The 23,988-nt window shown below is 38.4% G+C and overlaps 1 protein-coding gene and 5 pseudogenes across 6 annotated transcripts; 2 read left to right on the forward strand and 4 right to left on the reverse strand.

The window, feature by feature from the left end:
* Nucleotides 1-128: 128 nt before the first annotated feature.
* AT4G09380 lies at nucleotides 129-4,420 on the reverse strand (annotated as a pseudogene; the record flags this gene model as incomplete). Its single annotated transcript has 1 exon — nucleotides 129-4,420.
* A 1,041-nt stretch (nucleotides 4,421-5,461) lies between these two features.
* On the forward strand, nucleotides 5,462-6,434 carry AT4G09390 (annotated as a pseudogene; the record flags this gene model as incomplete). The annotated part of the gene is made up of 2 exons: nucleotides 5,462-6,004; nucleotides 6,315-6,434.
* Nucleotides 6,435-6,771: 337 nt separating this feature from the next.
* Nucleotides 6,772-11,603, reverse strand: AT4G09400 (annotated as a pseudogene; the record flags this gene model as incomplete). Its single annotated transcript has 8 exons — nucleotides 6,772-7,083; nucleotides 7,262-7,368; nucleotides 7,586-7,649; nucleotides 7,998-8,155; nucleotides 8,946-9,349; nucleotides 9,519-9,600; nucleotides 11,112-11,388; nucleotides 11,466-11,603.
* A 455-nt stretch (nucleotides 11,604-12,058) lies between these two features.
* AT4G09410 lies at nucleotides 12,059-14,622 on the reverse strand (annotated as a pseudogene; the record flags this gene model as incomplete). Its single annotated transcript has 1 exon — nucleotides 12,059-14,622.
* A 902-nt stretch (nucleotides 14,623-15,524) lies between these two features.
* Nucleotides 15,525-17,600, reverse strand: AT4G09420 (Disease resistance protein (TIR-NBS class)). The gene is made up of 2 exons (NM_117010.5): nucleotides 16,868-17,600; nucleotides 15,525-16,783 (listed from the first exon to the last, which is right to left on the reverse strand). The coding sequence occupies exons 1-2, from the start codon at nucleotides 17,320-17,322 to the stop codon at nucleotides 15,865-15,867; spliced, it is 1,374 nt and encodes a 457-aa protein (NP_192680.1). The 5' UTR covers nucleotides 17,323-17,600; the 3' UTR covers nucleotides 15,525-15,864.
* Nucleotides 17,601-19,676: 2,076 nt separating this feature from the next.
* On the forward strand, nucleotides 19,677-23,723 carry AT4G09425 (annotated as a pseudogene; the record flags this gene model as incomplete). Its single annotated transcript has 1 exon — nucleotides 19,677-23,723.
* Between the last annotated feature and the right edge of the window lie 265 nt (nucleotides 23,724-23,988).

The raw sequence follows: 23,988 nt of genomic DNA on the forward strand, positions 1-23,988 counted from the left end.
AGCTCGTCTTCAAGCTCTTCCCATCACAGCGACCATCTCCTCGCCTAGCTGTCAGCTAGTCAGCTCGTCCGACTCCTCGTCTAGCTATCAGCTCATCCCTCGACTACAAAACTCATCTACCTCCTCGCCTAGCGGCAGTTCGTCCATTGACTGCATAGTCCACCTATCTCGTCGCCCAGCTCGTCTATACCTTCAGCAGACAACTCGGTTTGTCCAATTCGCCTCTCTATCCAGCTCGTCGCACATCTACCTACCTTAAAATTTTCGTACGACTCCTCGTCTAGCTGTGATTCGTGTATCAACATTTTCGTACACAACTTAAAATACAAGAGTAGCTAAGTTGTCCCAGTTGGCCGGTCAATACACATAACTTAAAATACAAGAGTAACATATTTAGGTTCAAATGCCATACACCATCCTCAATAACATAAAACACATCATAATCACCATGTAGAAAGTAATGCCCTAAGCCTATCAATCTCGACTTTTTTGGCGAGTAACCTTTCTTTAAGGGTTTCAATTTCACCTTGCATGAGTTGAATAGTTTCCCGGATGGACTCCAAAGCATGATTGCATGCTAGTTGTCCATGTCTTAGTGCGGAATCAAGTTTGTGATTTACCTTCTCAAGCTCCTCAGTTACCGCCTGATCCCACCACTGAATAAGGTGGTTTCGGGACTCGTACTCTTCATCCTGCGAAAGAGAGAAGACTTCATAAATATAATTCACTTGTACTTTGTTGTTCCAATGAAATGAAAACACAATAACTTACTTTAAGCATTGGGCATTTGTAGACTCTGTCGCCTTGCCTGTAACCAGTTTTGCACACTTCAAGTTTTACAGGCTTACCACAAAAACATTTTTCTGGAACCCCCCAATTTGCATCGGCATTCGCCTCTCCACTATTCCAACTAGCTTCGGACGTGGATGGTTGAGAGTAACTATAGGGCATCTACAGAACAGAGAAAGAAAGAGATATGAATCATGAACGCTATAAACCCTAGATCTACTAATTACAGCGGCTAGAAACCCGTAAGAAACCCTAGATCTACTAATTACGGCGGCTAAAAACCCGTAAGAAACCCTATATCTACTAATTACGGCGGCTAGAAACCCTTTAGAAGAAGAGAGAAGAACGAGAGAGAGGAAGAACTCCAGTGCATGTAATACCTTGGTTGTTGACAGCTAGGCGAGGAGATGGTCGCTGTGATGGGAAGAGCTTGAAGACGAGCTGAGGAGCTTTGAGGACGATCTGAGGAGAGAAGTGAAGAAGAGAGAAGAACGAGAGAAGTGAAATAGAAGAGAGAGAGAGAATAAATAGGTAGAAACTTTGTAGTGTGAACGCAATAATCGTAGTGTGAACGCGACTTCGTGGGATCTATTTTTTAAAAAAATTATTTATTAGAATATTCAGAATACACATAGTTGTATGTATATGTACAGTTGGCCGGAATCACAAACAGTTGAACTATTCTAAATTTTGTGTTTTTGAAGTTGAATCTGAAAAACCAACTCATTTTTTTAGTTGGTCCCATAAGTTTTAACATATTAATGGATTTTAATAAGTTTTGATAGAATCATATTTAGTAAATATCTGTTTTCATACATAACGTATGTATATTGGACAATCATGAACTATATGTTCCTTGTCATACATAGGTGATTTATTAGGAAACCAGTTTATGATCAAGTTTATTAATAACAATGTTGTAATATCATATTTTGGATTTATTCAATGTTTAGATGTTGATAATAGCTGAAAATATTGAGAATTATTTTATCATTTTATTAATCCTAAAATACAGATACATATATCAGTTGTCTCAGTTGAACTTAAAAAAATACATTAAACTTGCAAATAATTCAATAAACTTGCAAAGAATTCAATAAACTTGCAAAGAATTCAATACAAATACGAAAACATAAAACATAGTACATCACACTTACAAATAATATAATGCAAATACAAATGAACTTAGTTGTATTGGTTGAACCCTTTCTGCAGTTGGCCAGGTTGTTCTGGTTGAACCCTTTCTGCATCAGACTTAATCTTCCTCAGGCTGCAGCCAAGCCTCCAAGTTTATTCTAGGTTGCGATTTTCTCCTCTTTCGCGCTTCACCAGCTGATGGAAACCGCTTCTCTTGATTTCGTCCTGGTCCTTTTGGTGTGTATTCCGGCGGAAAGGCAACTAACTCTTTAATATGGGCAGGAAGAACCCAAACCGACTCATGTGGGACTACATACAACGTCCGGTAATAGGCCAATGACCAACTATCTATCAAGTAATACACAGAGCAGAGTCCGTAGATGGTTGTATTCGCATTTCTCCCTTCCTTGCGGGCGAGGTGCCTTGCTGCGGCCATAGCATGGACACACGGGATCTTGTCTATATCAAAACGTTTGCATGAACAACTTTTCATTTTCAAATCCACCAGAAAACTTACCGAGTTGAGATCAATCACGTTGTATTCTTGGTTGTAACTGTTAAGCTCAAACACAGTTAATTTGGCTGCAACTTGACATCTAATGTGCAATATGTTCTCCACAGTAGGCACAACTTGTGCTGTGATTGGACAAGAACCTGAAGCTTGCCTATGCTCGTTGAACCATTCAGAAAACTTAGAAATCATCACATCAATCATTGGTAACAAGTGATATTTTCTCGCTTTTTTAAACACACCATTAATGGACTCCGCAGAATTACTAGTGTCAATGTTATACTTGTCTCCTTTAAAATGGCACCTCGACCATTTCTCAAACCCTACTTTCACAAGAAAGTCAGCAGCTTTAGGCCATAAACTTGTAAAATGACCAAACTCTTTCTCGAACTCACTCTCAGTATATGCATGAGCACAATCCCTGAACTTGACAGCAGCTCCATCCTTGTCAATTTTCACACGATCTCTCATGTTTTGACACAAATGCCATATACAAGCTGCATGAAGCGCATTCGGGTACACCGTCTTGACAGCCTTCTTTATGCTTTGATGCCTATCACTAATAAAGACCAATCCGGGAACATCCGAATATACAGTTTTCAGGTTTTCTAAGAACCAAATCCAACTTACATCCTTCTCGCTATCAATGATTCCAAACGCAAGTGGATAATGATGATGATTAGGATCTTGTGCTGTTGCAATAACCAACATCCCACCATACACAGTTTTAAGATGAGTTGCATCCACAACTATCACTTTCCGCATTGCCCTAAAACCTTCAATGCAAGCGCCTAATGCAATGAAGAGGTACTTGAACTTTTTCTCTCCTTCCAACTCCACATAAGTTACTGTCCCTGGATTTACCTTCTCTAACATGTAAAGATAAGAAAATAACATCGTGTAGCTTCTTTCCGGAGTCCCTCGCACATCACTAACATGTAGCATTTTGCCTCTTAAGGCAGTGGAGTATGAACAATGCACCCCAAGTCTTCCTCTTACAATCGACATAATGTTTTTTGGAGTTGGGGTCTCTAAATTTCCGGGATAATCACAATGCAAAACCGATGCTATTAATCTTGGTGTGCCTCGCTGTATACTATTGCTTGTAGTCTCAACACTCCGAGAGCATGTATGCATCTTTCTATGCATTCTAACACTCCAAAAATGAGATTTCTTAGTTCTCGCAACTCTTAGATACCAAGTACACCCTTTAGAAGCTTGGCGGCATCGTAGCATAAGTCTCAACGGGTCTGACTTAATAGTATAGACTCCAAAAACTTCTTTCTTTGCAGCTCTGTTAACCAATTCCCACACAGCCTCCCTTGAACAAAATTCTTGACCAATTTCAATACCCGTACCATCATCCCATTCTATAACCTGCGGAGTAACTTCTACACTTCGTGGAATATCGTGAATATCATCATAATCAATCCTATCATCCTCATCTTCTTCCTCAACAGAATTCACCGGCCTTTCCATCGGCCTTTCGACAGCCACGATCTCCGTACCTACTACATTCTCACAATCATTCACATCATTATCATATCCATCATGCACCATCTCACATACTTCATTTAAAACATCATCCTCTATTACATTTACACCAACTGAACTTCGACGCTCCGGTACAGAAATTTCCTCTCTCCTCTCAACTCCTATACCATTTAATTCCTCCACATGCAAAACAGGAATCCGACTCTCTTCATCAGATTCTGTTAAAAATATGAAGACATCCTCATCATCTACAATATATGTCTCTCTCCTAACTTTAGACAGATTGTAACTCAGTTTCAACTTGACAGAAGCTTCATCAATCGCAACCTTCTTCATGATCTTGTCAACTAACATCGAATAGCTAATCTTCTCCAAACTACTCGTCTTAAACGATATAGCATATAGTGAATTTTTACCAATCCACTCATTCACTTCAGAATAGTATCCTCCAAAGTCAAAATGTACCTTAGTGTGGATCTTCTTCTTCATCGCTCCTGAAAATACAACCAGTTCAACTCCAATCAAACATTTTAATAGTTATACCACATGTACTCTTATCATACGTTGAAATCAATCTCTCGTCGCACTCGATTCTACTGAACCTAATTCGTTACCTTTCAATTGATTTCCAATGTTAATACATACCTATTCGTTAAACTAATTGGTTAATCTAAACTTTGCAAACACAAACCCCCCAAATCTTTAATATGAAATCTCGGAATTCAAATTCAACTCACATTCAACCTACATTCCTTTGCTCATCACCTCAAATAACGTTTCGGCAACCTCTAATCGATTACTCTTTACTTTGCAAACCAATCATCAAACTATCAAATTGAATCGAGCTGGGAATTATATAGAATTCAAAATCCCAATCTAAAATCACAATGCACCAATGTCAAAGGAAATATGAGAAGAAACTGACCTAATTCGTGGCTTTTACGCCGGATTTCAAGTCGGCGGCATGAGGAAATCGATGGTGGCCAACGAAGAAGATGAACGTCGACCAAAGAAGAAGAACACGACGACGAAGAGGAGAATCTCCGAACTCGATTTTCTTTATTTAGCTTTTGAATTTCTTTTTCATTTTTTTAATCAACTCATTAAGGGTACAACTGGTATATCACATTTTCGGTGGCATTCAGATTAACTGATGGCAGTCCAGATCAGTTTTTTCAAAAAAGTGGCATAAGTGATAAAAGTTCAAATGTCTGGAGTGCCACTATCTGCGAAAAAGTAACCAGGAATGCCACTCTTCTAATTCCCAATTTTTGTCGAATTAAAGATAAATGAGAGAAAATCCAAATAATTGGCAAAAGACCAAAAACTCAGACGACCCAACAAAATATCCGATCCAATTAAGATCCATGCCTAGCAACCCAAAACCCATTCCAAACACTTAAGCGAAATCCCTAATTTCTAAAATCAAACCGTTTCTACTCTCATTCAATTCAAATTTTCCAAAATCAAATTCATAATTTCTCGCCTTTCACAATTTTCCGACGAATTCTTGATTCGTGTAATAGTTTGATGACTCGTGTTAGAGACGGTATTGATGGCCCTGTATATGATTCGACGGAGAAGTCGTCCGGTGAAGTTTCGACATCAGAACCAGTTCCTTCAGAAATTGAAAACGACGGAGATGCCGCCGGAGACGGTAAAGGTGGCCCTGTATATGATTCGACAGAGAAGCCGTCCGGTGAAGTTTCGACATCAGAACCAGTTACTTCGACGGACAAGCCGTCCGGTAAAGTTTCGACATCAGAACCAGTTACTTCAGAAATTGAGAACGACGGAGATGCCGTCGACTTGGTTCCGACCGAACCAGCAGCACGAGATGTTGCGGCGAATGATACTACAAAAGAAACCGCTAAGATTGAAAAGGCTATGGAGGAACCGCGTGATGGTGATGAGGCTTCTCCTAAAGGAACCGCCGAAATTGAAGAGGATCAGACAGGTACATCTTTGAAACCTCTAATTGACGCTGTCATTCAACAATTCGAAGAAGCGAAAGACGGGAATGGGGAGGAGCTGGAGGAGGAGGAAATGGTGAATACAATTCTAAAAGAAGGGGTAGAGAACGTTAATCGTCAGGCATGTGGGTGCTTATGTTACGCATAGTGAAGACAAATTTGCTCGAGGAGGCTTGGTTTGTGGTAAATGGAGTACCTATTAGGTATTCCATTAAAGAGCATGCGTTGTTAAGTGGGTTTGATTGCCACAGTTCCCCAAAAGAACTAAATACAATGGGGAATATTAACTTTGTTCGAGGATATTCAAAAAAGAATCTAGGATAAAGGTTTTAGATGTTCTTGCTAAGTGCTCGAAGATGAAGCATGGTTCAGATAGGTTGAAGTTAGTGCTGTTGTACTTCTTGGTCAAGGTAGTAAAAGCTGGTGCAAAGAATGATGGAAACATTGAAGAGTTTCTGTTAAGGATTGTTGGCGATTTGAATGCGTGCGAGACGTTTCGACTGATTAGTTCAAATGGTTCGACTGATTAGTTCAAATGGTTCAAATGTGTTCGACTGGTTAGTTCAAACGGTTCGACCTATATAGTTCATCCAGTTCGACTGATTAGTTCAAATAGTTCATCCGGTTCGACTAATAGTCCAAATGGCTCGACTAAGTTGTCCAAATGGTTCGACCAATAAAGTACCTCCGTTCGACTGATTATATAATTGTTAGCAAAATTTACATTCAAAACACAGATAATTATATTCAAACATTTAGATTCATATATTGTATTCAAAACACAGATAGTTAGCAAAATAAAGATTTAAAACCACAATTTAGATTTAGATTTATTTTACAAACTTAAGCAAAACAAAGACATAATGTTTATTGAAAGAGAGAGTCAGGAGGATACTCGCGTGGAGGCTCATCCACTCTCCTGTAGTAACTTCCATCATCTGGTTCATCGTCCTCCTTAATGGGAATTGGCTCCGCGAAACACGCATAATTCGGTGACGATCCATCATGCTCAACACACCATCTCCTTAGTGGCAGTGGAATGTCAGCAACTTTGTCGAAACCGTATCTCACCCAGTCTTTCGGATGAGCCTCCAACCGCCTCATACCTCTCTCCAGGTCTTGCAACTTAATGAGTAGTTGGCGGTGACGCCTTCGATAAGCTTGGTGTTGATTATCCACCTGTCCAACAATATAAATGTCAATTTCTCGCTAAATATCCATCAATACAACTATACCACCACTATATGATTCACCTAATATAACGAACAATCAACACAACTAAACCCTAAACCTGAAATTTGATTAAACCCTAAACCAAACCACATTGGCAACAACGAAACACTATTCTTACATTTACCTTTTGAATGAACATTTGACATGCTTCATGCATCTCCGGAAATAGATTCGTTTGACCAAAAAACTTTTCGGGCCAAATAACTTCACTTGGGACGAAATCTCTTGGGGCTGGAACAAAATCCGGCCCCATATATCCTGGTAAAGGAGACCTCATCCATGGTACTGTTGGCTCCACTGCTCCAGGGGGGATTACACGGTGAAGCGGAACCCCCAACTCTAGGCGGATCATACCGATGTCAACTAACCACTCAGGTGGTGGTGGAGAAGAACAATCCGGTGATGTTGGAGTCAGAGACGCAGGAGAGGAAGGCGCCGACATTCTCACTCACTGAATGCTCCGGCGATGATCCATGTAGTTCACCGGGGAACAGTTCAATTTCTTGAATTCTCTGGTTTCGTGTAAATTAAAAGCAGACGAGTAAATTGAATAGACGTGACTCTTCGGCTGTCCCATCTGAACTTTGACGCCGAACGATTAAGTAAATGGGCTGGGCTTGGGCCTTTCGTTTACTATGGGCTTTTAGCATCCCTAAAATAAGTATTCGTTTTGGGCCTTTTGCCATCTTTAATGGGCTTCTAAATTACAAAACAAAATCCAATAAATTTCAAAAAATAGAGGCCGCTTTATGTATAATTCATAATTCAAAATTCGAAAAAGCAAAAACGATTGAAATCCCTAAATCGAAAAATTCGAATTCCAGTTCCGAATTGCAAAAATTCGAAATCCCTTCTCTAACTACTCCGATGAGTTCAAGCTCAGTGTCAATGTCATCTGGTGTTGACGGAGCTGTGGTTTTCCGGTGAAATGTGCGTGTGGAGCAGATGTGACGATCTTCACATCCAAGAGTCAAGACAATCCCGGAAGACCTTTTTCCGGTGTAAAACCAAAAGAGATCTGAATACGTGGACAAACAAAAGAGATGTAAGTAGAGCTGGTGTTTATATTGTGTATTTGTGTAGTTGCTAAACTTGTCGGATTTGGTTTGCTAAACTTGTCGGATTTGGTTTGTGGGTTGTGCAATAGGGTCATTTGTTTGAGTGGGTTGAGGATGCTGTGCAAGAAGAGGTCGAAGATGCTTTAGAAAATTTTGGAATCATTGCAAATGAGCTTAACAAAATCAAATCTGAGGCGAAAGAGCTACATGCGATGTTATAAGAACTGAAAGAAGAAGCAGAATTGGGGAAAAAGGAATTCCGCAAGTGGAAAGTTTGCTTAACAATGTGTTTTGTGTGGCTTTGCTTGATCACCATTGCCATTGTTTACGTAATGTTTGGTAATAAAAAGAAACATGAATTTGTAATGTTGTATTAGATCTTTAATATCTTGTAATGACTTTGCAATGTCGGATTTTTGACCTTATTATTCCTTGATTTTATAATGCTTTTGATTTGTGACTTTGTAATGTTATTTCATTGGTTCGACTGAAATAGAGATATTTCATCTGGTTCAAAACAGTTTAGTTCAAATGGTTCATCTTTCATCACATTATCCTATTTAACTGTATATTTTGGTTGCACATCGTAATAAATCATAAATACTTGCATAATTAAAACAAAGTGGTTCACAAGGTTCATACATAAATACTTGCATAATTAAAACAAAGTGGTTCACATGGTTCAAAAGTAAATACTTGCATAATGAAAACAACGTGGTTCACATGGTTCATACATGGTTCAACGAGAACCACGCCCTCCTCTAGCTCGGAGGATACTAATAGCAGTCCGGATTGATCGTAATTCCTTGAATAATTGGGTCTCAAGCTCAGTGATCCGGTCATTCATAATGCGTATCTTCTCGTGGATGGGCTCGAACATCGGAACTTGCCAAGCAGGAGGTCCTTCTTCTCGCTTGTCCTTCCGGCTACAGTACTTCGAAAACTTCTCTTCAGTGGCTTCCTCCCACCACTTATGCAAGTGTTCTCCATCCACCTCGGTCAGATTTAGTGGACATCGGAATCTTGTTTTCCCGTGGTGATTGCCACCAACCACATTACCCTTTTCAACGTCTCTTCCACCGTAGCACTTAGTCGGAATGCCCCAATTCCCGTCGCGTATTGCATTGTAGTAGTCGAAACCGTCAGATTTCTCACTAGGAGAGGAGTCGGAGCTTCCGTTAAAAGAGATAGGCATGTCTGTCAAATACAAAATAGAAAACTATCAAATACTTGACTAAACCCTAGATCTTGGCTTAAATAAACCCTAGATCTTGACTAAAATAAACCACATAAACCCTAGATCTTTAATAGAAAAGACCTAACCTTGTGAAGAAATGACGTCGTTTGCCGGAAAAATCTTGTCGCCGGAAAATACTTGTCGCCGCTAAAGAATCGCCGCCGTCTTCTTCAGCAGAGGGTTTTCTCGAATTTTCGATTTTTCACACAAGTAAATGATTAAATATAGATGAAAATCCTCAAAACCCTACCATTAAAAAAAAATATTTTAAACATAGGGACCCACCAAAATCTAACTTGAGTTGATAAATCCAGACATTTATTTCTTGAGTTGATATACGGTATGCCAGCTGGAATTATGCGGTATGCCAGCTGGAATTATCAAGCTCATCAGCTGGAATTTTACACATAGTTGTATTGCTGAACTATCATACACATAGATGTACTTTTCACTGTTTTCATATATTGCAGCTGAACTTAATGTACATACTTGATAAGTATGTCGAACCCAACCTAACTGTGATTTATTTTTCATATTCAAAGTTTTGGCAGAATCATATTTGATATAAGACCATATTCACGTAATTCACTTCATTTGAGGTGATCTCATAGTAACTACTCCTTATCATATAAGAGGTTGTTTATGTGAACACATACTACGATTTCAATTTTTATAAAAAAAATTTATCAATGAAACTTTAATAGTAATAGTAGATTTTTTGTTGAGCTACTAGTAAACTTCAAACGTTTCTACATATTATAAAATCGTTAAACACATTTTAATAAGTGATTATAGTTGAACGAGCTGAACTTGTTGTACTAGGCTTACCGATTCCGGGAATTACAAATGTACATAGAAAGACTTGTTATTAGTTAAAATAATAAAGTCAGATAACAAATTTCTTCGTTTATACGAATAATACAAAGTACCCAAATACTAAAATACTACATTATAAATTTCATCAACTTCCGGAATTTCCAGATTACCTAACACCTTCGACACGGGGCCATGACTCACAAGCTTCGGTTTAGAATGACCGCTCACACGCCAGCAAACGAGTACAGCCACAATTGCCGGATTACAAAGACTCCGAAGTGAGCTTGAAAGTCCAAAGCTTGTTGATTGTGTGCTTCACAATAGAGAACTTCATTGCTCCAGTTCATAGAAATTATTTACTTGATCAGAAATTATGAACATGACCATCTGAACCAGGTCTGCTGAAGCATTTGAACTATAGCAATTGAACCATCTAAATAGACCAAGTGAACCATGTGAACTATAGCAATTTGAACCATTTGAATTAGAGTAGGTTCACCATGTGAACTATAGCAATTTGAACCATTTGAACTAGAGTAGGTGAACATGTGAACTAAAGCATTTGAACCATTTGAACTAGAATAGGTGCACCATGTGAACTAAAATAGGTGAACCATTTAAACTATATCATTTGAACCATTTGAACTAATCCCAAAATAGTAACCAAGTTTCATTATAATAAGTGAAGATGGAGGCACTTACTGTTGATTCATTATCTTGAAAGGAAACTTCAAACGTCGATGCCTTCGATCAATCGGCCAATCCAAATAATCGCACCTACCGCATCTTGTGTATAATAATAGAAGTAAGTATTCGTACAATTTCTCAAAGAAAATACTATAAAATTGTCAAAAAAAACTCACCGACCAACACATTCTTGTTAACTGTCTTCTCTATGATGTTGTCGAAAGGAGTAAAATTGTAAAACGAGAGTGCATCCGTTCGCAAAGCTTTAGTAACAATAGTCTGTTCCATAAACCATATCTGGTAGTCATGGGATGTTGCTCTCACAGACTCAGCGTCGTTTCGGACCGAGAAATTAGTGATAATTATCCACTCATACTCATATTCTCGTATTCGATCAAAGTAAAATGACGCAAGGCGACGAGGAATGGTAGCCTTGATTCGGGAACGGGGACCCTACACCAAATAATTTTAACTATATACTTGCAAGTTATGTGAAAGAAACAAAATTAAACATATTCGCAATATATTACCGTTTGATCTGCCAATATGAGGCCCAGTTTGAACTCATCCGGTGCCACAAACTTTTTGAACACTGTCACAACAAAAACGCAAATAGTCCATCCACTGATAGTCGGACAAAGTTCGGAAACAGAATGATATCCATCCATGTTGACAAACGACGACTTCCTTTATTAGTGGGGTGGGCTCTTTTTTTTGGATAGGATGAAATATGAATGGTGTAAAATCGATTGTAATCCTGTCTTAAATAATATTCCAAACGACGCGACGATTGGTACTCGCAGTGCCACCTGTCACTGCTAATATTTCAACTGACGCGTTGATTGTGATGCCACCCGTGTATATAGTTGACCCAGATGAACCTGTTGTACTAGGTTTGCCAAACAACGACTAGTTCGTAGTTGAACCTGTTGAACTATGTTTGGCAATTCTGTTGAACTAAAAAACTTAACTATGCTTAAAAATTCCGAAAACACAAATCTAAACACAAAGGATTGTTCTTAATTGAACCTGTCGAACAATATTTGACAATTCCGAGAAACACAAATTTACACACAAAGACTTTATCGTAGTTGAACTTCTTGTACTAGTTGACGAGTTAACGTCAATCATCATTGGTTTCAGGCTGCAACCACCTCTCCAAGTTGATGCCACGCGTAGCTTTGTTATTAGTCTTCTTTCGGCGCTTCTCACCTTTGGATGGAAACCGGGTTTCTTGATTCCTTCCTTTTTTTGGAGTGTAATCTGGCGGTTTTGCGACCTTCTCCACATAATCAGGAGGAAAGAACCAATGAGCCTGATGCGGCACCACATAAATCGTTCTGTAATATGCCAATGCCCACGTCTCGATCAAGTAATACTTCGAGCATAGACCATAGATACTTACATTCAAGATTGAATGGCTATTCCAATCCATCTTAGATCGCTTTATGGCTGCAGCTATAGCATGGACGCACGGGTACTTGTCAATATCAAATTCTCAGCAAGAACAAGTATTCTTTTTCAAGTCCACCAAATAAGAAAAACCGTCATTTCCAATTACGTTGTATTCTTGTCAGAAGCTGTTTAGTTCAGTTGCATTTAGCTTTGCACCAATTGGACAGCGCGTGTGTAATATATTCTCCACAACAGGCACCACTTGCCTTGTGTTCGATGCAGACGCGGAATCTTTGCGATGTGTGTTGAACCACTCAGAAAAATTCTCCAAAATCGCATCGATCATCGGTAACAGATGGTACTTCCTTACTTCTGAAAACACGGCGTTCATTGACTCTGCGGAGTTGCTAGTATCTATGTTGTACTTGTCTCCCTGGAAATAGCACCTAGCCCATTTCTCAAGCCCAATTGCCCCATCCAGATAGGTGGCTACATTAGGATGCTTTCTCCTAAATTCTGCATATCTAGTGTTGAACTCAGTCGTAGTATAAATATGAGTTAATTCCCTAAATTTGGCCATACCTTCTTCTTTGTCACCTGCCAGTTTTTTCTTAATGTTTTGAGACAAATGTCATACACAATGTCCATGTGATGCCTTCGGGAACACATCCGCGACTCCCTTGATGATGCTTCCATGTCTGTCGCTTATGAAAACCAATTCCGGGTCATCCGGTATAATGAAATTCAACTTTCTGAAAAACCAGTTCCAACTAGCATGATTCTCGCTATCAATTACACCAAACGCAATGGGGTAATGATGATGATTAGGATCCTGAGCTATTGCAATAACTAACATCCCTCCATATATGGTTTTCAGAAAAGTTGCATAGATCACTATAACTTTCCTCATTGCCTTAAACCTTTCAATGCTTGCGCCCAAAGCGATGAATAGGAACTTAAACATGTCATCTGCATCCAATTCCACTTCCGTTATTGTCCCATGATTCACAGACCTTAAAATGTGCAGATAAGCAAACAATAACTTGTAGCTAGTTTCAGGGCTCCCACGCACATTACTAACATGTTTTTTTTCTCTCTTAAAGCTGTGGAGTAGGAACAATCGAAACCAAGTCTTCCTTTACCAATACTCATTATTTGTTTAGGTTTCAGAGTATTAAGAAGACCCGGATAGTCCTCATGCAACACATCTGCTACTAATTGCGATGTGCCTTTTAGTTTTTCATATCTAGTTGCCTCCGGACACCGAGAGCATTTATGTATTTGTGTGTGTTTCTTCACACACCAAAAATCTGTGCTCGAAGTATTTGTAACTCTTAAATACCAATCACAACCCAATGATGCTTGACTGCATTCTAACATAAGACGGCCCGGGTCAGATTTAATAGTTTTCACACCAAACACTTCCTCTTTTGAAGCTCTATTAATCAAATCCCATACTGCCTCCTTAGAACGAAATTCTTGACCTACTAAATCACCAATACCATCTTCCCATTCTTTGACAACGGCAGCCACACTTTCTTGTACCGGACGTGCAAGATGAACATATTTTCCCTAACATAATCATTATCAGAATCTTCATTAACCCCACACTCTAGCATCAACGGTTCAATAACAGTTTCAGTAACTCCATTCTCTAGCATCATAGGTTCACTAACTGTCTCACGCTGATCCTCTAGTTCAATAATAGGTTCACTAACTGTCTCACTCTGTTCCTCTAGTTCAATAATAGGTTCATTAGTACTCAGAATTCATGTATTTGCATCCGCAACCATTACAACATTGGCAGCCAATTCCCCATAATTCACACCGCATGAACTTCTTCGCTCTACTATTGGAACTAGCCTATTATTACTTTCCAAATCACTGCATAACTCTACATGCAAAACAGGTCTAAGTCCCTCTTTATCCAATGACGTTAAATATATCAACACATCCTCATTATCTACAATATAAGACTCTCTCCATGCTTTAGATATCTTGTAACTCAATTTCAGATTCCTTTTCTGTCCACCTAGAGCAATCTTTCTAAAGATGTTATCTATTAAATCCGCATATGTTATTCTCTCCAACGATGATGTTTTAAACACTATACCGTATACTGAATTTTTGCAACTCCACTCATGGTCTGCTGTATAGTACTCTCCATAGTCAAAGTGTAGGTTCGTCTGGATCCTCTTCTTCATCGCCTCCTACAAATATAAACAATATATTAGTACCAGTTGAACCACGAGATGTACCAGTGTCTGATTCAATTTCAGTTCGAACATTCATTGTATTCTGCAAATTTGGTTTGATTCTGCTACACATTGATTCAATTCAATTACATTGTACTAACTATAATACTTACAGGAGATGGACGAACTAAAGAAGGATCGTTTCCAGAGTAGCCGCAGCAAAGATCGATAAAGAATTCGATCCAACAGTATCAACTCACGTAGCATGCAGCACCGGAGAAATCGACGGCCGGAGAATTGGATTAGCTGACCTAACAAAGTTTCTCCAGACTCGACGGAGCCAATGTCGAAAATTGCCGATGTCGGAAGTTAATTGGAAATCGCCTATCTCGTCGGAGTTAAATGTCAAAATTAAATGAATTGGGTCGGAATTAATTGGGTTGGGTCGGGATTATTTTGATTTCGATTTAGATTTTGTTTTTGATTTTTCTTTTAAAATTAATAGATATAATTCATTAAGGGTAAATAGGTATTATCCACTACAAGAATGGCATGCAGATCAAAAGATGGCACGCCAGATTCAAATTTCCGGTTCAGTGGCATTGTTGATCAGGACTTTGACGAAGAAGACTAAACAAATCCAGTATAACTTCGGCTTGGTTTGAGTCTATTTGAGGTATATATTTATAATCGGTTTGGTTGTTTAGGTTCTATCGTGTTTTCGAACTAAAACCAAAAATTAACCAGTGATGGGACATCATTCCTAAACAACCGGGCTTTACTACAAAACAGAGCACGACTGTCTTGAATACTTTTAAGATTTTTAATTTTAATTTTACGAAACTGCTTTGCTTTCTATTGAGCAAGTTTTACCATGTTGCTAGCTCTTTGTACCAGGAACCCATAAACAAGGGTTTCATACTTTCATTACTTTAGACTAGAGATGGATACAAAAAAAAATGAAGATGAATCAGGACCAGGGTTCGAACTTCGAAGAGATTGAACATGTGAAATCTTTGTGATTACTCTGAACTCTAGAAAACATTGGAAAAATCTCTGCTTTGTAAATTTTGCTTCAACGACGTAAATCCTATTCCTATTTACTATACATTGCTCTGCTTCTACTCAACAAGCTTTACCAGGTTATGCACTTTTGTGTTACTACTTTCATTAGCTTAGCCTTGAGATGGAGACAATAAAATTTCAAAAAACCATAAGAGAGATATTTTACATAGCAAAAACTTTCTATCATACATCATGATTCATGACAACTCATCTATCAGTTGGCATTGTTGATCGAGTTTGGAATACCAACATCTCCCTGTGGTGGAGAATTTCATCAGTTTAGAGGAAAGATAAATGTAGGGACTTTTTCTCTTGTGCAGCTTTTCTTCATTACTTCCATAATTGCTTTTTCTTGGCCTCCCTCCAGTCTTTGCAGTTCCTTCTCCCAATACTTGCCATCCTTGTCTTGTAAAGAAGAACCGAGGATTTTAAGAAGCAGAGGAAGGAAACCAGCTACCCGGACAGCACGAAAGGAGAGTGATTCAAAACTAGCTGGAGGGTGTTGCTGGTTGAATGCAGATTGAGAGAAGACTTGAAGAGCTTCATCGTATCTCAGAGACTGGACCTCGTAGACATGCTCCACACCAAAGTCATCTAGCAATTTCTTGTCCTGTGTAACAAGGATGACTCTGCTTCCAGGAAAACACAAGCCGACAATGTTTGCGATTTCCTCTAACTGTTTGATGTTATCTACACAATCAACGACTAGCAAACTTCTCTGGTGTGAAACCGTCGATTTGATAAAATCAGAGGCCACAGTCAGAGTCCTTGTCACCGTTTGAGTGCCCTCTTGAATCTCCTTTGATGTTAAAGATTTTTGTGAATGTGACTCATCGGTATCTTGCTTATAAATCTTTCCGGCATTGTCTACAAACACATGGGCATGGAAGTTTTTGAATAGTTCTTCATACACATATCTCGCTAGCGTGGTCTTGCCGACGCCTCCTTGACCGCAAATCCCAATCAAGCGAACTTCCTCGTTAGATTTTAAATCCAACAATTCGTTCAGTGCTAGCATATGACGATCCAACCCGATCAGTCCAACGTTTTTTGTTGTCAATGAATTGATCTGCTTGTTTGAGACAGTATGCGAGATGGTTGCTTTCAGATTGATCTGCTTATCCTTATCCAATAGAATTTGCTTGACCTGACTTGTAATAACCATATCGATCGTAGTCTCGTCGTCATGGATTCTGTGGTTAAAAAAAACAAAAGGATTAACTATGAAAAAGTTGAAAGCACAAATAGACTAATAGAGCAGCATCTTGTAAAAGTACCGTGAATCTGAGCGGGATATGTTGATGAGTTTGATAAGAGCAATCATCCATGCTTGAACCTTCTCAGATGGATATTCTTTACCAAGCTTTCTGAAGGACGCTGCGAGTTCTTTAATCTGGTTTCTTACATCATCATAATCAACTCCGTAGAAGATGGGCAGAATGGAGATACGGCGTTCATCGTGAAAGTTTACTATCGTTTGGAGCTCGTTCAGGCACTGAGCAGAGATCGCATAGCTCTGGGAGATCACCACAACAGCGACTTTTGACTCCCTGATACCTTCGCTTCGCTCAGAACCTAAGGACGAGACTCCCTTCTCTAGATCGTCATCTTTCATTGTAATGCCATTTTCAGAAAACGAACTGCGAAGATCCGAGACTAAAGTTTCGGCTTCTACGCTAAAACTCAGGAAGACATCAAACTTGGGGGTAGAAGATGAAGAAGAAGAATACATTGAAGAAAGTGATTCAGAATTTGCTAGAGAGATTAGGAGTTGCTAAATTATTCTAAATTCTGAATTGTTCACCACACTAATAATATAATCGATTTTTTTTACCAACTTTCTCTTTATAAATATGATAGCAAACCATTCAATCCCTCTTGTTAAACTAAGAATTTTAATGTCATGCATTTAGAAGAAAAAAAAAACTACATACATAATCCTAATTTTGATTAAAACATTGCCTTCTATTTTATTTTAGTATGGCCTTTGGGAACTCTGTGTCTAGTTACCGTCTTGTTGGCGACAATAGAAAGCAACCAAGCTGTATATTAAGACTTTTTAGTTGCTTGGATTGGGACCATAATGTGCTAAGTTTGACGTGGACATATGTTTTGACTTTTTTTTTGGCTCTAATCACAAAACTAGTATCAAATATATTTGTTTATCATATGTTATATCTAATATTTGATTTAATCATATAATACAAATAATTATCAATCTAGCACATAGATTTTTTCTTTTAAAAGGTTGTGGTCTTAGACAATTGTTCTTTTAAGTCGTGAAGCACCTCGCCTGTTGGGAACTATGTCGTTATCTGGTTATTAATAACAGTAGCCTATAAGCTGTACATTTAAGACTTAGTAGCCTCGACTTAAAGACAATAGAAAGCAATCAATTATATATTACTCCTTCTGTCCCATAAAGATAAATTTTTTAGAAAAAATATTTGTCCCACAAAGATAGAAGTTTTATATTTCCAATGCAAATTTTAAAACTGTTTTCCCGTTTTACCCTTACTAATTAGATAAATATTTATTATTATTTTTAAAGTATATTAAGAGGTTAAAATTATCTTTATACAATATTTCTTAAAGAATGTGAAATTTCTAAAAAATTCATCTTAGTGGGACGGACGGAATAGTATATTACGACTTAGTTGCTTGGGTTGGGACCACTGTGGTAAGCTCGACGCAGACATATGTTTTGACCTTTTTACATCTCTTTAATCACAAAACTAGTATCATATAGTATATTAGAGAAAGTCCCATTATGCGTGGATGAAACTAATATAATAAAATTAAAAAAAATATAATATTCTAATTAATGTATATTAAAATAGATTTAGTTATTTTCACTTATACTAAAAATAGTTATTAAACACAAATAATTATAAAGATATATTAATTATATTTTTATTTCCAATAGTAGATCCCAAATTTCATCTCAAAATGGTAGTTTAATATATAGTAGTTTACATATTTTAATGACTATTTTTCTAAATATATCATATATCTATTAGTAAATAATTTTAGTTAAACTACAATTAATGATAAATATTGCATTAGTAAACAAAGTTAGAAAAAACATTGTCTTATTATATATGATATATATTTTGATCAAGATAGTTGATCTAATTTTATTACAGATAAATGATCAACTTATCAATTTCTATACATACGAATACGATTATAATAAACAGTTAAATAACTTCACCTCTCTGCAATACTCAGATTGATACCATACATATGAATTATGACAGACAACGTTTACCCCTTCAAATTGTAAGAAATTGCATTTTTTGGAAATCAAATTACATACATAATGTATAAGCCTTTACATCTTTGATCATTCGGTCAAAGACTTCCACAATTACTATCTTATATTTAAAATGTAAAATATTTGTTTTTGTAGTTAAAACAAATTGACAAAATAATAAATTTTTTAAAAATCACTGAATTACGTGAAGAAAATAAAATGTGTCATCGATTATGTGAAGCTGGATCTGCGGACTTTGGTTAACATTGACAGCTCTATGAGAAACGCCGAAACGGTAGTGGACCTGAAAAATAAACTAGAATTGATCAAACGGGATATATATATATATATATATATCTAAAAGGGAGACTTATAAGGAACAGTAAGACAACTGAAGTTTGGTGATCTATATGCTAAGTCTCAAAAAACACTCTAAGAGAATCAGAAGGTCTCAGAAGTCTGTTTTAGGCGAGCTAAGGAGGTGGCGACATCAGGTCTGGTTTAGGCGAGCTAAGGAGGTGGCGACATCAGAAGTCTGTTTTAGGCGAGCTAAGGAAGTAAGAGAGAGAAGAGAACAATTGTAGAGAGAAAGAGCTCGAGTTTGAGCTAAGTGTTTTTAGTGAATTCCGGAGACATCTCCGGCGAGACGTAGGGTTCCACATCGGAGCCTGAACTCGATAAATTCCCGTGCGTCTCTTTTACGTTTTTTCTTTGAATCCGATCTCAAATCAAGTCAGAACCTGAAATCGATCCAATTTCTGAAGGTTCAAGGTTCACAAATTGGTATCAGAGCTAAAGGTTTAGCTCAAGAAGGTAAGATCGAATCAAAGATGTCGAGTACGAAGTTAAAGATTTCTCAGTTTGATGGATCCGGTGACTTCTCACTATGGAAGACTCGGATGTTCTCTCATCTAAGAGTGATGGGGTTAAAAGACGCTCTAGTGGAACAAGAACAGTTACCTCCTCTGAAAGATGAAGAAGAATCAGATCCTGCAAAGAAAAAACAAAGGATCGATGAAGAGAAGGCAAGAATAGATCGAGACGAGAAAGCGATGGATATGATCTTCATAAACGTCGGTGATAAGGTTCTCAGGAACATCGAGAACTCAAAGACTGCAGCTGAGGCATGGGCAACACTCGATAGATTGTATTTGGTAAAGTCTCTCCCAAATCGAGTCTACCTGCAACTTAAAGTCTATAATTACAGAATGCAGGATTCAAAGACTCTCGAAGAAAATGTTGATGAGTTTCTAAAGATGATCTCAGACTTGAGTAACCTTCAGATTCAGGTTCCTGATGAAGTTCAAGCGATCTTGATACTTAGTGCCCTACCTGACAGTTATGACATGCTCAAGGAAACTCTGAAGTATGGGAGAGAAGGCATCAAATTGGATGAGGTCATAAGCGCTGCGAAGTCTAAAGAACTGGAACTAAGGGATAGTTCAGGAGGATCAAGACCAGTAGGTGAAGGTCTATACGTCCGAGGTAAATCTCAAGCTGGAGGAGTGGGAAATAAGTCAACAGAGGGCAAGAAAGTCTGTTGGATATGTGGAAAGGAAGGACACTTCAAAAGACAATGTTACAAGTGGCTTGAGAAGAATAAAGGAAATAGTGCAGGAGAAACAGCACTGGTAAAGGATGATGCTCAAGACTTGGTCGGTTTAGTTGCCTCAGAAGTAAACATTAGTGAGGATAAAAACGATCAGGAAGAATGGATTATGGATACTGGGTGTTCATTCCACATGACACCAAGAAAGGAGTATCTGATAAACTTTGAAAAGGCTAAGTCAGGGAAGGTTAGAATGGCTAATAATTCTTACTCTGAGGTCAAAGGAATAGGCAGCGTGAGATTTGTCAAGAAAGATGGAACAAGCATTGTTCTTCAGGGAGTTAGATACATTCCAGAAATTTCAAGGAATCTGATATCAATGGGAACCTTAGAAGCAGAAGGCTATGAATTCAAAGGTAACCATGGTATTCTGAGAGTCATGCAGGACTCAAACGAATTCATAAGAGGAAGAAGGAGAGCTTCTTTGTATATACTGGAAGCACAAGCTGAAATGGCTAATTCAGAATCTTTGGTTACAACTACAGGAGAAACAGATCAGACACAGTTATGGCACAGTAGAATGGGTCACATAGGGCAACAGGCCATGGATATTCTAAGTAAGAAAGGGTGTTTTGGAAATGACAAGATCTCAGAAATAAAATTTTGCGAAGACTGTGTAATAGGAAAAACACACAAAGTCAGCTTCGGAACAGCTCAACACACAACTAAAGAGAAACTTGATTACGTTCACTCAGATTTATGGGGGTCACCCAATGTACCCTACAGCCTTGGAAGATGCCAATACTTCATCTCCTTTACAGACGATTGGTCAAGAAAGGTTTGGATCTATTTTCTCAAGACTAAAGATGAAGCATTTCAGTCGTTTACAGAATGGAAAACGATGGTAGAGACCCAAAGTGAAAGGAAACTGAAACACTTGAGAACTGATAATGGTCTTGAATTTTGCAACCATAAATTTGATGGAATCTGCAAGAAAGAAGGAATAGTGAGGCACAGGACCTGTACTTACACTCCACAACAGAATGGAGTTGCGGAAAGACTAAACAGGACCATTATGAACAAAGTTAGAAGTATGTTGAGTGAAAGTGGTCTTGACAAGAAGTTCTGGGCTGAAGCAGCAGCAACCTCAGTATATCTCATCAACAGATCCCCATCATCTGCTTTGGAAAACAAAATACCTGAAGAGCTGTGGACATCTGCAGTTCCAAGCTTATCTGGACTAAAAAGATTTGGATGCATTGTGTATGTGCACTCTCAAGAAGGAAAATTAGATCCAAGGGCTAAGAAAGGTGTGTTTTTGGGATATCCACAGGGAGTAAAGGGATTCAGAGTCTGGATGATTGATGAGGAGAAGTGCTCTATAAGCAGAAACGTCGTGTTCAGGGAAGATGTAATGTACAAAGACATCTTGAACAAGTTAACCTCAGGTATGAGTCTTGAACTACCGTTTGTTACTAACAAGGTTCCCAGTTTTGAATGTACAGGTCTTAACAAGGATGGTGAACGTTTAGTTCAAGGTGGAGCTATTGAAAAAGAGTCAGATGAAACTCTAGAACTATCCAATACAGACCAGGAAGATACAGGAACAGAAAGGATTCAGAGAACCCATCAGATAGCCAGAGACAAACCAAAGAGACAGATTGTTATACCCTCAAGGTTAAAGGATTATGAAATGAATGAGGAAATACTTGATGAGATAGCAGGATATGCGTATCTTATCACAGAAGATGGAGGAAATCCAGAACCCACTGATTTCCAAGAAGTCCTGCAAGACCCTGACAATAAGAAATGGCTTGAAGCAGCAGATGAGGAGATAGAATCCCTCATTAAAAACAAGACTTGGACTCTAGTGGACAGAGACAATTCTCAGAAGCCTATCGGGTGCAAATGGATATTCAAAAGAAAAGCTGGAATTGCTGGAGTAGAACAACCAAGGTTTAAGGCAAGACTTGTAGCTAAAGGTTATGCGCAGAAAGAAGGAATTGACTTCCAAGAGATTTTTTCACCAGTAGTGAAACATGTGTCCATTCGACTCTTGTTGTCAATGGTAGTTCATCTAAACATGGAACTGCAGCAAATGGATGTAAAGACGGCTTTCTTACATGGCTACTTAGACGAAACCATTTACATGGACCAGCCCGAAGGTTACATTCATGAAAAATATCCAGATAAAGTTTGTCTGCTAAAAAGGTCATTGTATGGGTTGAAGCAGTCTCCCAGACAATGGAACAACAGATTCAATGAGTTTATGCAGAGAATTGGATACGAGAGAAGTAAGTATGACAGTTGTGTGTACTACAAGATCTTACTAAGTGGAGATTACATCTATCTGTTACTCTACGTGGATGATATACTCATAGCATCCAAGGACAAGGAGCAGGTATGTGAGCTAAAGACTTTACTGAATTCTGAGTTTGAAATGAAGGATTTAGGTGATGCTAAGAAAATCCTAGGAATGGAAATCACAAGAGACAGACAAGCTGGTACTTTGACTATCTCACAAGAAGGCTATCTACTAAAGGTACTCAAGGACTTTGGAATGGACCAAGCCAAGTCTGTCAACACACCCATGGGAATTCATTTCAAACTAAAGCCAGCAAATGATGAAGAAGTGCAGAAGCAGTCTGAAGTGATGAGGGCTATTCCATATCAAAGCGTAGTAGGAAGTCTGATGTACTCGATGATTAGTACAAGACCAGACCTAGCCCATTCAGTAGGTCTAGTTTGCAAGTTTATGAGTAAGCCTCTGAAGGAACACTGGCAAGCTGTAAAATAGATACTCAGGTACATTAGTGGTACATTAGACCGAAAGTTGTGTTACAAGAATGAAGGAGAATGCATTCTAGAAGGGTACTGCGATTCTGATTATGCTGCAGACAAAGGAAGCAGAAGATCTACTTCAGGAGTAGTGTTTACTTTTGGAGGAAATACAATAAGCTGGAAGTCTAACCTGCAGAAAGTTGTAGCTCTGTCGAGTACAGAAGCTGAATATATGGCTTTAACAGATGCAGCAAAGGAGGCAATTTGGCTAAAAGGGCTAGTGAACGAGTTAGGTTTCACACAAAAGACAGTGAACATTCACTGTGATTCACAAAGTGCAATAGCACTGGCTAAGAATGCGGTATATCATGAAAGAACTAAACATATAGATGTTAAGTATCACTTCATCAGAGATTTGGTGAATAATGGAGAAGTGCAGGTTCTGAAGATTGATACAGAAGACAACCCTGCAGACATATTCACTAAGGTTTTACCAGTGAGCAAGTTTCAAGACGCCCTTGAATTGCTCAGAGTGTCTCAAAATTAAGGTGGAGCACTGCTCCAAGAAACCAGCTGAGTGGGTTTACTCAGGGAGAAGAAGCTGAGTGGGTTTACTCAGGGATTTGAAGCTGAACGAGTTTGTTCAGGAACCGGAGAGGAATTCAAACTAAAGCAAAGTGGCATAAAGATCAAGGTGGAGATTTGAAGTTTGGTGATCTATATGTTAAGTCTCAAAAAACACTCTAAGAGAATCAGAAGGTCTCAGAAGTCTGTTTTAGGCGAGCTAAGGAGGTGGCGACATCAGGTCTGGT

Source organism: Arabidopsis thaliana, chromosome 4 (genome assembly GCF_000001735.4).
Source record: "Arabidopsis thaliana chromosome 4, partial sequence".
NCBI lineage: Eukaryota > Viridiplantae > Streptophyta > Magnoliopsida > Brassicales > Brassicaceae > Arabidopsis > Arabidopsis thaliana.